Here is a 14,746-nt window from a genome sequence, read left to right as displayed (position 1 = left end):
AAACACTAGGAACAATTATCAACTTGGCAACTAAATTGGAGCCAATCTCTCTTTATACTCTCATTGGCAACCTCTTTGAGGTGAACCACCAAACTATCCATTTATTCATTATTTCACTAATGGAAAAAGGAGGCAGTATTAAAGCTCTTCTTTAGAATAAGTGAAGGGGAAATGAAGTGAGAGAAGCAGCCTGTAGGTATCCTCTCTCTAACTCTCAACCAATTGGCAGAGGGGACCCAAGGATCCAGTAACTCCCTTTCTTACCTTCTCTTCCTCTCCCACAATCATCCTTAACAGCAAAAAAAAAAAAGGAAACACTGAGAGTAGTGGGAGAGCAAGGGCTAGATTACCTACAGCATCTCTGCTCCATTCAATTATCAGCTTTATCAAGGGTTTTTTGGCAGCTACATAAGAGAGACACTGGGGCCAGGGGCAGACCAGTGGCTGAGTAGTTAAGTTTGAATGCTCTGCTGTGGCAGCCCAGGATTTGCCAGTTTGGATCCTGGCCGTGGACCTACACACCGCTTATCCAGCCATGCTGTGACAGCATCCCACACAGAGGGACTGCAATGACTTACAACTAGGATATACAACTGTGTACTGGGGCTTTAGGGAGGAAAAAAAAGAAGAAGATTGGCAACAGATGTTAGCTCAGGGCCAATATCCCTCACTAAAAAAAAAAAGTGCTGAAGGGACAGTGGATAAAACCCAGAACAAAACTAATTAAAAAACAACAAAAAAAGAGAGAGACTGGAGCACAGGGGGGATATTGAAGGGAGGTTAGGATAGAGATATCTGGGTATCAAAGTTAAATTACTTAGCTCCTATTGTTGCCGAGAATCATAGCAGAAAGTGTCACATTTTACTATTCATCATGCTATATTTGGCACGTGAGCCATATTTTGCCAAATCTTAGCTCTTATGCTTGCCCATAACATTAGATTATTATGTCAGTGAAAAAGAAATGCAGAAAAGTGAAATTTAGAAAACATAAAGCACAGATAATCAAGACCATACTCAGAAGCAGCTATACGAAACATGCAAGTTAGTTAGGGAGAGCACACACTTGCACAATGACAACTCCACGTCCCAAAGTAGTGTTTTCAAAGCAACAACTGAACAAGGACAAAGAACTGCATGAAAAGTGGAGTAATTGAGTAGTCAGGGTCAGGAGTGTTTTATCATAAAAGGTTTCCTGGAGAACATAAGTTTTGGGAAGGTGAAAGTTCCCACATTCATAATTGCTTCACAATCAGGAGATCATTCAGACTCTTTTCTAGTCAATGCTTCAATTTCACTAATAATCTTGATATTTTCAACTTTGGTATGGAATTATCAGTCTATATTAGGTAATATTTATTGTCACGTAGGTCTTAGGGAGCGCACTGTCCTCGAAGGCAGTTGGGGGGAACAAGGTGTTTGCAAGCTTCTAATTGGCCTAGGAAAGGATGAAATTTGCCACCTGAAGTGCCAAGGGAACGAGTACACAGTATACTTCTTCCCTAATGAGATTCAAGGTTGGTGGAGAAGAGGGATCTTCCTAATTTTCAGTTACTTTGATAGAGTGTCCGCAAAGATGGGTTTGAGCAGTGAAGTACAGAGTAAGGATCACAGTGACCCAGCACTTTAGCAGTCCTTATATCTCTGTTGGATTCTTTCAGAACCAACCTGAGATATGGGTCTCTTGGGACAATAACCAAGTCCTCAGAGAGAAAATCCTTTTGCCGGGAGACGAGAGCTCTACATCCCAAATAGGGCTTGAAATCTTATTTTTAGTGTGACTTTGAATATATTACTACCCTAATATGGACATTTGGATTTATTATCTATTAAAAACAAAGGAATTCCTTTCCTGACTATGTAACTTGATCCCATCAGATGAGTTTAGGATGCAACAATCTTTCTATTTATCATATGGTAGTTTGGAAGGGTTATAGGATGGAGAGGGGAGTGCTGGGAGTTGGAAAACTGGAAATGCAGAAGTGTTTCAGTGAACTTCACAGATAAATAAATCTCAAGGGGAATGTGACTGTAGACTCTATCCATTCAAATGTATCATCTAGCAGGACTGCCTGATACTGTGCCTCTTTTCTTTATTAGTTTCATTACTGCTATGGACTGAATTGTGCCCCCCTCCCCCCGCCAATTCACATGTTGAAGCCCTAACTCCCAATGTGATGGTATTTGGAGATGGGATTTGGGGAGGTAATGAGGTTTAGATGAGGTCATAAGGGTGGGACCCTCATGATGGGATTAGTGTCCTTTTAAGAAGAGACAGAAGAGAGTCTGCTCTCTCTCTCTGCCATGTGAAGACACAGCGAGAAGGTGGTCATCTGAAAGCTGAGAAAAGAAGTCTGATTTACACTTTGCAAGGATGCTTCTGGCTGCTATCTGGAGGATGGCTTCTAGAGGGCCAGAGTGAAGGCAGAGAGCCCAGCTATAGGCTATTGTAGTACTCCAAGAGAAAGATAATGGTGGATTAGGCTAAGATGGTACAGTGGAAGCAGAGAAGTCTTTGGATACTGGATGTCTTTTTAGAGTAGAGCAGGCAGAGTTTGACGGACTGGATATATTGGTTGTATGCAGTGCCATGACTATGGTCATCTCTGTGGCCCTTACGCATCTTTGCCTTCCTACGAGCATCTGTCATTCAAATGTAATCTTCTCTTGGTTTCCAGTCCAGTCTTCAATATGGCATGTGTTGGTGTGGGTCTACTTTCATCAGTTTTTCTGGGTACTCAGTTGTCCCTTTTAATCTGGAAACTATTTCTTCAGTTCTGGAAATGTTCCTGAAATTATTTCTTTGATAATTTCCTCTCCTCCATTTTCTCTGTTCTCCTTCAGGAAACCTATCATTCCTATGTTGAAACTTCTGGTTTGATCTTCTAAATTAAAAAAAAAAAAATCTTATTTTCTGTCTCTTTCTTTGGTCTAGTTTTTTGTGAAAATTTCTCAACTTCATTTTCCACTACTTCTATTGAAGTTTTGTTTTTGCTGTCATTTAAAATATCCAAGAGTTCTTTTATTTGATGTTCATATGTTATGGTATACTGTTCTTGTTTAAAGACTGTAATATCTTCTTTTATATTTCTAGTGGTTTAATGATTTTTTAAAGTTTTCATCTCCCTGAAATCTGTTTCTCCTAAGTTGTGTTTTATTCCTTGTTTGTTTTTATCTCTTCCATTCATAACAGAATTTTAAAAAATCATTTGTCTTGGGATCCTTGGATGTTTGGTTATATTTGAATGGGACAAAAAAGGCTGCTTAAAAGTTTTTGTCATGGTAGGCCTTACTATAAGATGATTCGGCTGAATCCCTTCCAATGGTGAACTCCTAATTATTTTTAGATAATTTTACTTAAGGCTGGTCAGATTCTCTCAGAAAATAATCTTCCACTCTTCTTCCTGGGTGATACAAGCCTGGGTGGCTGGTTTCTGGGCTAGTGGTCTCAACATGCAGTATTTGCTAGACTTTCCCCTAATCTCACACTCAGTTCTATCTGAGACACCCAGTCCAAATGCCTTCTATTTTAACTATCAGGGAATAAGTCTCTAGTCTTCTGTGAGACAGAATTATGTAGGGGAATTACCCAGCTGTGAAGAATAAAGGAGGGGCTTTAGAGGCCTAATTGCTTCATAAGCCATCTTTCAACCAATTCCCAAGGTTTCGGCTCCACTTTCACTCTCACTTACAGAAGTACCTGATGTTAACCTGATGCTGCCAATTTCTGAACCTTTTGGGACGTCATTGGTACAAACTATGTTGTTCATTTTCTCACTGCTGGTTTAGGATTCAGGTTCTTGGGTCTGCCAATCAGTTAATCTTTGCTCTTTTGCTTTTCTTTTCCTAAAACACTGCTGTTTTCATGCTAATTCCTGTTGTTCTTTTTCCTCATGAGCTTGTGCCTCTAAAATAGTTCTTTTATGTCATTTGTACATAAATATGATTGTCTAATCCACTGCATTTAACTAGAAACCCGTCTCTATTTTCCATCATGGCATTTAACGTGTTTATTGTTGCACTTTCATTATTTTATATATTTGTTTATTAAATGTCTCTGTCTGCAAGTATGCATGCTTCATGAAAATAGGAATATTGTCTATCTTGTTCACTGTGCATCCTTAGTGCCTAAGACATAATAGACACTCAGTAAATATTTGTTGAATAAATTAATCTGACATATTTTATTATCTGGAAAAATTATATTGGTAGTCATCACATCTGATAGTGTTTGCGGGAAAAATGAAAATAATTATATAGCAAATTAGTCAAATTAAAATGAGATAATTAATGACTCAAGGAAAAAGTTATACAATACAAGATACATAATAATAGTACCTAAGTTTTGACTTTTTCAATACATATTCCAATTTTCATTTAAAAAGATCAACTGATTGTACATAATAAATTTATTCTAGAGGAGTAAGAAAAGCCATGCAGAGATCAGTTACCAAATTGTTCAAGTAGTCCAGGTGAGAAAAGATTGTGATCTAATAGAGAGGGTAGAAAGAATTGAACACAGTCAAGAGGAATTTAGAAGATAGAGTTAGAATTACTTAGTTACCATAGACTAAGGGAGGAGCAGAAAAAGAAGGAGGTATTGAGGCATTAAGGATGACTTCTAGGTTTCTGGCTAGATGAACAGTGGCACCCTTCACTGATATGCTCAGACTAACTGGAAGAGAATGAGAGTAGATATGAGGAGAAAAGTGTTGACATTAATTTGCCCTACCCAAGTGTTTTCATTTGGCTATTTTGCCTCAAAATTTAGAAAAAAAGTTTCAGCCTGAGTTACTCAGATTTCTAGGATTCTATTTTGCTCTTCTAGTATAGACTTAGCCAAGCAATAGAGTGGAAGAAAATTATTATTGTTATTTTTTGCATGACACCACAAACTGTTAATAGCAGTACAGACTAGTCTGAAAAGTATCAGTTGGTTGTGTAAAGTCTACTGGCCTTGAGATGAGATGACCTGGATTCTAGATTCAGTTCTGTCATTAACTCACTGAATTTGGACTAGTTATATGACTTTGGTTTCTTCATATGTGAGATCAGGTTGCTAATAGAGTAATTATACTCTTGCTCATCTATTCTTTGAGAAAATAGAGAAGACCAATGTTTATTTTAAGAGCTAGAAAAAGAGTATTTATAAATAAGTAATGTTACAGTGTGAGAAAGTTACAATGTGTTAGCCTATATATCAGCTAATGACGGCTACCATTTATTGAGAGGCTATCATGTGCCATATGCTTTATCAATGTATTCCCTTTTTTTTGGTGAGGAAGATTGGCCCTGAGCTAACATTTGTGCCAGTCTTCCACTAGTTTATATGTGGGATGCTACCACAGCATGGCTTGACAAGCAGTGTGTGGATCCAAGCCCAGGATCCAAACCCATGAACCCTGAGCCACTAAAGTGGAGCACGCAAACTTAACTACTACTCCACCGGGCCAGCCCCTTTACCTATGTTTTCATATTTAAACATCACAACAACTATATGAAGTTGGCATTACTATCTCCTTTTTACAGGCAAGAAAGGTGAGGCTCAAAAAGGGCAACTTGACCAAAGTAACACTAGTAGTTAGTGGTAAATCCAAGATTCAGACTCAAGTTTGTTTTCCTGCAAAGCCAGTGTATTTTCAACTTTTTAATATTATCTTTGTGCATAGTGGGCTGCCTCTGAAACATGTCTGTGAACTTAAACTCATTGAATCTCAGAAGTGGAAAAAACCCCTGTAAATCATCAAGTCCAATATCTTGTTTTACAGATAAGGAAACTGAAGACTGGAAAGGGGGAGTTATTAACCAAAGATCAGACAGCTAGTAGTGGCAGAGCTGAGGCCAGGGCCCATCTCTTCAGACAATCTGCCTGTTGCTCTTTCTAATTTGAGACCTGAAGATAGAGTCTGATCCTAGTCAGCTCATACGTGTAAGTGTGCACCATCACTGGCCTACTAATCTCACAAGGGTGTTAGGGCAAAAAAGTGTAGTAATAGGTTTTAGTGGGATTTGGATGAAAAAAAATTAGTGATGAGTTTTTTTTAGCATTTGCACAAATATAAGATATGATTAAGAAATGAGAGCCTGTTTACACAGTAGCTTTCCAATTAGCCTCAGATTCCCTCATGGGAGAAAGATATTGTAATATATGATGTATAGTGCTTGTGTTGAATACCACACAATTGGCCCATGAGTGGCTATGTATACGAATAGAAGTCCAAGAAGCTAAAAGCCTCAGTCTTTCCAGAAGAAACAATTAAGGGAGGTGAGTGAGTGAAATGCTGAAGGTATCCTTGATAAATGTAAGAAGGCATTGTAGGTGAGTTTAGTGGCATTGTGTGTTCTGTTGAAATCCCTCCATTTGGAGTGGAGGGGAGCAAACAATGGGGCAGGCCCTTTCACCCAGAGCCACTGATTTTGGTCATCCAGTAAAAAATGATTTATTTTGATGAGTCTGCCTGGGGCCTAGAACTTGAAAAACTTCAGGCAAAGAGACAAGTTTTTCTTTGAGTAACTCTAAATTGCTTTTCACATTTCTATTTTATGTTTGCAGAGGGAACACACAATAAATTAGGGTAAGAATGTAGCAGGCAGAAATCAGAGCTGATGAATTCCAAGCTTACATAAACTAAGGTTCCCAATCCCGCATGCTTTTCTTTTTCCCTGTCAGTAGACTTAGTAAAACAAGACAGATGTTTCGAGTCTTCCTAACTCTTGTCCCATTACTCAGAGATTTTGGAGGCTAGGCATTGAAATTGCTTTCTTGAAATAGAAGAGGATTTAGTGGGCTGGGATGTGAGGGGGAGGGAGGGTGAAAAGAAGGAGGAGCAGCACATCAAGCAGATGACTTGTGTTCATTGGAGGTGGGAAAGTGGAGGAAGCACAGAATCCAGCCTCCTGCGGTGACCACAAGCAATTACCACTCTTACTTTCCTGAAGACACTGAACATGTTCACAGTCCTTCTGACCCTGAGAGTTTAATCTCAGAGAAGGATCAGAGCAAATGCTTGTTGGTTTGCCTTAGCACTCACTCATTTAGTGTTGTTAACTTAAAGTTATGGAACTGAAGCAACTTTACTGAATCAAACACTGTGGATATTCAGCACTCTGAGAGCCTGTCTGACTTTTTCTAGGTACAATCATGGTTTTATGTGGCTTGAGGTTATTTTACAAATATATTTCTTTTGGTTGTTTCCAGTGATTATATAGTCATCCAGCCTGTTAATATCCAAAAGTGTGTTTAGTCATCCTCCAGTTATTGGGCATTTTTAATCTTTCATAGAATGTCTTTTAACCACTTCCATCTTTCACCAAACTCTACTCAGCTTTCAGGGTCCATGTTCAATGCTACCTCCTCCATGAAACCCTTCTTCTCCCCATCCCCACCCTGCTCCACCCCCATGCAATGAAATAGGTTCTTCTTCTTTGTTCCTGTATCTCTTTGTCTTTATTTCCATGATAGAATGTGTTATACATACAGCTGCCTGCCCTACTATATTATAGGCTCCTTGAGGGCAGACATTGGGTCTTAGACATATTTGAATGCCCTAAGCATAGAACATGGTGATTTACAGATATACATATCGAGTAGACGAACATTTAAACAGCAGTGTAGTGAACATTTTGCATAAATTATTTTCACTTACTTTGGATTACATCTTTGGGGGTATATTCCTGCAAATGGAATTACTGGGGCAAAGAGCTGTTACATATTGTCATAGTGTGTTTCAGAAATTTCACCAGCAATGTAATGGTGAGACAGGTGATAAACATTGCCAACAGCTGTTTACAGGGTGACCCATTTCTTAACAGTGATCTTTACTATATACATACCTACCAAGCTGGGGGAAACTGTGTTTTAATTTGCATTATGCTGAGGTCACGTATTTTGTCATGTGATTTTATACTCAATATGTTCCCTACTGCACATGTTGTCCATTTTCTTTGACCACTCATCTAGTGAGCTTCATACATTGACCTCATGTATTTCATTATTTATTTATACATTCTTAGTGGTGTGTTTTAAAAGTTCTACTCAATTGCTTATATTTTCCATTTTGGTTGTTTCCTTTTGGATCTTCATTTGATTATAGTACAGTGTGCACAAGATTTTTAGTCATATATTTTAACACATCATCTTGGCTTTAATAATACCCTCCATTTTTCAGTGGCCACAGTAGCTACATAAACAATGGTGTTGTCTTTTTCTCTAGTTTCACAGTTTCTTTTTTTTTTGGAAGATTAGCCCTGAGCTATCATCTACTGCCAATCCTCTTTTTGCTGAGGAAGACTGGCCCTGAGCTAACATCCGTGCCCATCTTCCTCTACTTTATATGTGGGACGTCTGCCACAGCATGGCTTGCCAAGCGGTGTCATATCTGCACCTGGGACCCTAACCTATGAACCCCAGGCCACCAAAGTGGAATGCGTGAACTTAACCACTATGCTACCGGGCCAGCCCCTACAGTTTAGATTTTTATGTTTAACTCTTTGGTCCATCTAGATTTATTAAAACATTTGATGTGAGGTCCATATCCAAATTCACTTCTCTTCTTACGAATATGCAGTTTTCCCAACAATATTTGTTTGTTAGTGCTCCCTTTGGGGTGTGTGCGTATTCTTTCTAGCCAACTGGAGATGTTTTATGAATTTAGCTCTCTTTCTCTATAATATGCTATTTCATTGATCAATCTTCCTTTTAACCCAATGCCAAATGGTCTTTTATATATATATATATATATATATATATATATATATATGGCTTTGTAATAAGATTTAAAACCTGAGAAGCTATCTACCATCATTACTTAGAATAATGTTTTTTGGCATTTTTGTCTTCTTATTCTTCCAGGCGAATTTCACTATAAATTTGTCATAGTCTGTAAAATTTTTAATTAATATTGCATTAAATCTATATATTAACTTAAAGAGTCTCCTGTTTCTTATATTTTAGCCTTGCCAGTTGGAAGCAAGGTGTCTTTTTCCATTTATTCATGTCTTTCTTTATTTCTCCAATTATGATTTTATCATTTCCTTTGAATACATTTCTTTTGTCATTGTTAAATTTTTCAAAGTACTTTCAAATTGATGATCTCATTCAGTACTTATCAGGACTGTCTGCTGTTGGTCAGTGCGAGGATTTAGATCTAGCCAAGGATGACCAATGTATAACGGACTTTTTTCCCCCAGTATTCCTTTTTTTGGTAACAGCTTTATTGAGACATAATTCACATACCACACAATTCACACATATAAATGTGTGTGCATTCAATAGTTTTTAGTATATTCAGAATTGTGAAACCACAATCAACTTTAGAATATTTTTATCACCAAAAAAAAAAGACCCATGAAACACTAAGACTTGCAAACACATGAGAATATAAAATAATGGTGGACATTAAACTAAAGGAATGGTAAGGTCCTTGGCAGCATAAGCGTCAAAAGTTTTAGACATATTAAAAGTGTAAGTCCATAAAGTTTAATTAAATCAGATAGTTAATCAAAAAACAAACAAAAGAACAACCCATACCTACCATAACTGCACCAGTCTTCAACACCATGGCAGCCACTAAGATACTTTCTGTCTCCATAAGTTTGCCTATTCTGGACATTTCATACATAGGGAAACATAAAATAAAAAACGGACTTTAAGGGGAAACAAAAACAACATTTATTAAACACCTAAATATCTGTTAAGCACTGTATATATTTTTTCCTATTTAATCTTCAAAATAGTCATTTAAGTTAGATAATGTTATTTCCATTTTAGATAAAGGAATTGATGGCAGAGAGATTGAGCAGTTTGTCCAAGACCATAGGGTTAGAATGTGACGTAACCTGGATGCTTTGGCCAGATATTTGACTAAGCTATTTACCCCTTAAGGTAGTTAGGAAGTTTGGAAACATCCCTTCCATGCTCGCGCCTCAGTGGTCCTCATTGCTTTGCACAGAGACCAACCACCAATATGACATTTCTGGCACTGTGAGGGCTGAAAGAGCAGAGTAGGGTGAGTGGTTTGTATAGCAGACTCACGGAACTACAGAAATTTGCCTCCTCAGCTTCCCTTCATCAGATATTGAGAATGCCCAACGCTCTGTGTACAATTTGACTCACAGAGCCATGGGAAATTAGAACTCAAAGCTGGAAAGAGCCTCAGAAACCACCTAGTCTAGCCACTTCATTTTATTCTTGAGGAAACCAGGGCCCAAAAATAGCAAGCTGTTTGCTCAAGATCATATAGCTCAAACACAGTGACAGAGAATGACCTTTCATCTGTTATCGGAAGAATGATTATACCAAAGGTGAAAATCCCATCCAGAATAACTTCAGGAAACAAATAAAGGGGAAAACAAGATAGGGATGTGGAAAGGACATGAATTAGATCATGAGATTTGGGTTCCAACATCAGCTCTGCCACTAATTCACTGTGAGACCTTGGACAAGTCACTTAACCTTTTTGGACTTCTGTTTCTTCATCTGGAAATTGGTGTGTTGGAATACATGATCTTTTGGAAGACTGCATTTATTAAACACTCAAGAAATCTTATTGAATAAGTAAATAAGTGAACTTTTATTTAAATTCTAAATGTTATACTATTTTTGGAAGATTCCCAGTGAATTACACAATTGAAGAACAGAAAAGAGGGGTAACCAAAAAAAAATTTTGAAGGACCCAGTACTGTACGTTTACATGCCTCTAGGGATAAATGCACAAATGCACTTTTTAAACATGAATGTTTACTTCTTCAACAAATACAAGGAGTGCCTCATTATTTCCAATAAGTAAATATCCAGGACACATTAACCAAGTTAATAATACACTCATTCTGGCTGCTATATTGACATTGGTTAATGCAGCGGCATGTGTGGATGGGGCATATCAAATCATTTCCTTAATAAAGTCTTAATTTCGTATGTTTATTTCCTTTGGGGAGAAAAAGCAATTCAATCTTATTTTAAGGAAAAAGTTTTCACCATGTTCTGAAGATTAATAGTCATTTATTCATTCAACTAATATTTATTGAATGCCTACAATGCATGCAGACATCAAGGAACAGACTTATTCTAAAATGGGAAATTTAAAAAATGATAGAAGAATGTGAAACTAATATTGAAAACCTGTCTTTTTATGATTCAAGATATGTGAACAGCCAAGAGCTGTTTGTTTAAACCTTCACAGGTTCAAACTTTCACAGTGGAGAGGCAGAGCAGATGATGTGTGTGTAGGGGGTGAGTGGGAGGGCAGAGTGCAGCTCTGTAAGCAGGAGTTGAAGCAGGCAGCAGAAAATGATCATATTGACGCGTTCCTCCTCCTCCCACCTTCCATGATGGAATAATAATAGGGATCCATTCCATGTGTATTGTATCACCCTTCAGAGTTTACAGAATGCTTTCACATTCATTATCTTATTTGATCCTCATGCCAACCTTAAAAGAGAAGCATAGCGAGTATTGTTTTCCCGTTTTCATGATAAGAAAATATGGGGCTCAAAGAGATTAAGTGGCTTTTCCACTCAAAGACAAATACAAATTAGTGCCAGGAGTAGAACTCATGTCTTTTGTCTCTAAAAGCAGCATTCTGTCCATTATCTCCATTCAACCCAGTACTTTATTCTCCAAACTCCCCATTTGGAGGTATAAGTTTTTTAGTGTTTCCCTAGAAAGGCTACTGCGCTAAGCAGCAGCAGCAGTAGCAGAAGCTAACTCCAATAATTTGTGTAGAGCAATAAGGAGTGAATTCCTAACATATGTAAAAGATCCTTCTTTCATCTGCTCTGGCCAAACTTTCCGTGTGTGTGTGGGGGGGGGGGGGGTATGTGTCTGAGGGATGGTTAGGGAGTGGGGCATGGAGATTATACTTCAACCAGTCTCTCCAAGGTTCACTTCTGTAGGTCTAAAATGATAATAGTATATACACACAGTACCTCTGCTTCCATTTGGTGAAATGAAGAGAAAAAAAGTGATAAATACAGATGCAGGAATGGTCATGAAGGAAGGAAGAAAAGAGAATTCAGGGAGCACCCAATATGTACCAAGTGCTTTACTTACAATATTTCATTTAATCTTTGCTATTGCCTATGGCATAGGTCCTATCAATACCCTTCTTTTACAGAGTAGTAAACTAAAACTTAGGTGGGTTAAGTCCTAAGTCACAAAACAAGTGATCCTTTAAGCCAGGATTCAGATAGGTCCATATGGCTCCAGAATCGGACATATTAACTACTACACCAAATAAAGAGGCTGTGTTGTCTGGTGAATTTAAACAGATATGACTTTCTTTTTAACCAATGTTGGGGAGGGCCCTCTGAGGTCTCCTTGTGCAACCTCTCACCAAACACAGGAATCTCTTCTAGACATCCCTGGTTGATGGCTGTCCAGTGACTCATAAGGGCTCTTATTTAGTTTAGATTCTATAAATATGTTTATATTTATAAATAAAAATATGGAGATGGATCTGCATGCATTATTACTTTTCTTTTCTAGTGCTCCAGGACAAAACTCAGGCATTTGTGTGAGGCAGCAAGCCAGCATTAGAGATATTCTGTGTCCACGAGAGAGAGACAGAGTCCACACACTTAGACTCAGTGCCACCTGACTCCAACTATTTTGTGGCCCAATCCTCTGCACACATGGATCTGACCAAGTCCTTGTAAAATTTGCACTTAGTTTTGCACAGCTGCGTTACCTTTGCCAGAGGCATGGTTAAAGAAATCAGTCAAGTGGTGATCAGCCAGGAGCTGCATGAACCCTTTGGTTGCTCTTTCACAGGATTCAAATGAAGCCTTCAGACTTGAGTTCAATTTCTGATGGGGATTTAAGGGCATTTCGTTTCTGCCAGCATCTGCTAGTGAAGAGATGATCAAGGTCCCAGAAAACCCTCTACTGAACAAGCAGAATAGTAAGTGACTTCCCCTATTTTACAAATAATGTCACAAATACTGAAGGGATGGGGCTGTCTGTCAAGATGAAAACAGATGACTTATTTACTCTATTGTTACCTCATTTGCAATAATTCTTTGGGCTTCATTTGGAAAAGTCAGGGAGAGTGAGACAGAATTCCATACTCCCAAATTTTCTGAGTTTGCAGTCCTGTATCAGTAAAGAACATCTCTTTATGACACCTGTTTTCTTCCTCCCTCACTTATTCTTTCCTTCAACAAATATTAAGTGACTTTTGCATCATAGGCTTTTACTCTTTTCTTTTATCTGTGTTCTTTTTACTTTCTGAATTTTCTTTACCTCCTTTTTTCTTCCATCTTCACTGTCTCAATGTTGTATTTGGGAAATGATGATACTATTTGGGAAGGCATTTAAAGTGAGAATATAGATGAAATGAAAGGTTGGAGAGTGCCATGAATGTGTGTATTTTGAGTGGGATTGTTTTATCCATGTCGTCCAGTTTTCTATTATTTCCTTACTTAAAGCATGTCTAAAGATCTCTTAAATAGTCAAGAATAATATCCTGCTTACGGTGATGGAGAATTCATCTATAGTGACTGAGTTCATCCTTCTTGGCATGACAGACAACCCTCAACTTGGGATCCTGCTATTTGTAGTCTTTCTGATTGTTTATATTGTCACTGTGTTGGAGAATCTAGGCTTGGTAGTCCTGATCAGAGTCAGTCCCTGCCTCCACACCCCCATGTACTTTTTCCTCTCTAATCTGTCCTTTCTTGATGTCTGTTTCTCTTCCGTAACGATCCCAAATACTTTAGCAAATTTGTTGTCTAAGTTACAGGCTGTTTCTTTCCTTGGATGTGTGACTCAAATGGACTTGTTCATAATTTTTGCCTCTGCTGAATGCAACCTTTTGGCTTCCATGGCCTATGACCGCTATACTGCCATCTGTCATCCACTGCTCTACCACGTCAAAATGTCTAGAATCCGTTGTCTCCTCTTGGTAGCAGGATGCTACCTTGGTGGGTTAATTAACATGGTTTCTGTGACAACTTCCATCACAAAACTATCGTTCTGTCAACCATTTGTCCTTCCCCACTTCTTCTGTGACATCCCTCCACTGTTGGCACTGGCTTGCTCAGACCCGTGGGTAACCCAGATCCTGGTTGTTGCCTGTGGGGGATTCACCTTGGTCACCTCCATTGTGGTGATTCTTGCTTCCTATATGTCTGTGCTCATGACTATCCTGGGAATTCCCTCATCCTTTGGCAAGCAAAAAGCTTTCTCTACCTGTGCTTCCCACTTGATTGCTGTTGGCCTGTACTATGGAACAACTATGTACACTTACTTGCAGCCCTCTCGACATGGATCCCAGGAAGGAAATCAGATGGTCTCAGTGTTTTATACAATGGTGTTCCCCATGTTTAATCCTCTCATCTACAGTTTGAGAAACCAGGAAGTGAAAGTTGCTTTATGGAAAATATTGAGGCAAAGTCCCTAATCTTCCATTCCGTGTCTCAAGAATGTAATACGTTCTATGAAGATTTGCTCACAGTTCTATTCACAATGTTTTCCTTGCCTGAAAACGAAGCCTTGATAAGCGCAATTGAGTTGCTCTGGATAACTGTTTAGAAGTAGCTGTTTAGATAAACAGCAACACAATAAGAAGAAATCATATGGACAAAATAATGTGCATTTTCTGAAACAACTGTCTGATAAGAAATATTTTAAGAGAAGGAAATATATATATAGGCATGAATGTGTCAATCTGAGTTGTGAACTGGTATAACACTAGTCATGAGTTAAAACAGTTCCAAGATAACAACGTTAGAAAACAATGTAATTTGA

The 14,746-nt window shown here is 38.3% G+C and overlaps 1 protein-coding gene across 1 annotated transcript; it reads left to right on the top strand.

Moving 5' to 3' along the window:
- Positions 1 to 13,475: 13,475 nt before the first annotated feature.
- Positions 13,476 to 14,399, top strand: OR5BH5 (olfactory receptor family 5 subfamily BH member 5). The gene has a single exon (NM_001391033.1). The coding sequence runs from the start codon at positions 13,476 to 13,478 to the stop codon at positions 14,397 to 14,399; it is 924 nt and encodes a 307-aa protein (NP_001377962.1).
- Positions 14,400 to 14,746: the final 347 nt, after the last annotated feature.

The sequence above is a fragment of the Equus caballus genome, chromosome X, assembly GCF_041296265.1.
Source record: "Equus caballus isolate H_3958 breed thoroughbred chromosome X, TB-T2T, whole genome shotgun sequence".
Taxonomy (NCBI): Eukaryota; Metazoa; Chordata; class Mammalia; order Perissodactyla; family Equidae; genus Equus; species Equus caballus.
This window is presented reverse-complemented; position numbering and strand designations above follow the sequence as displayed.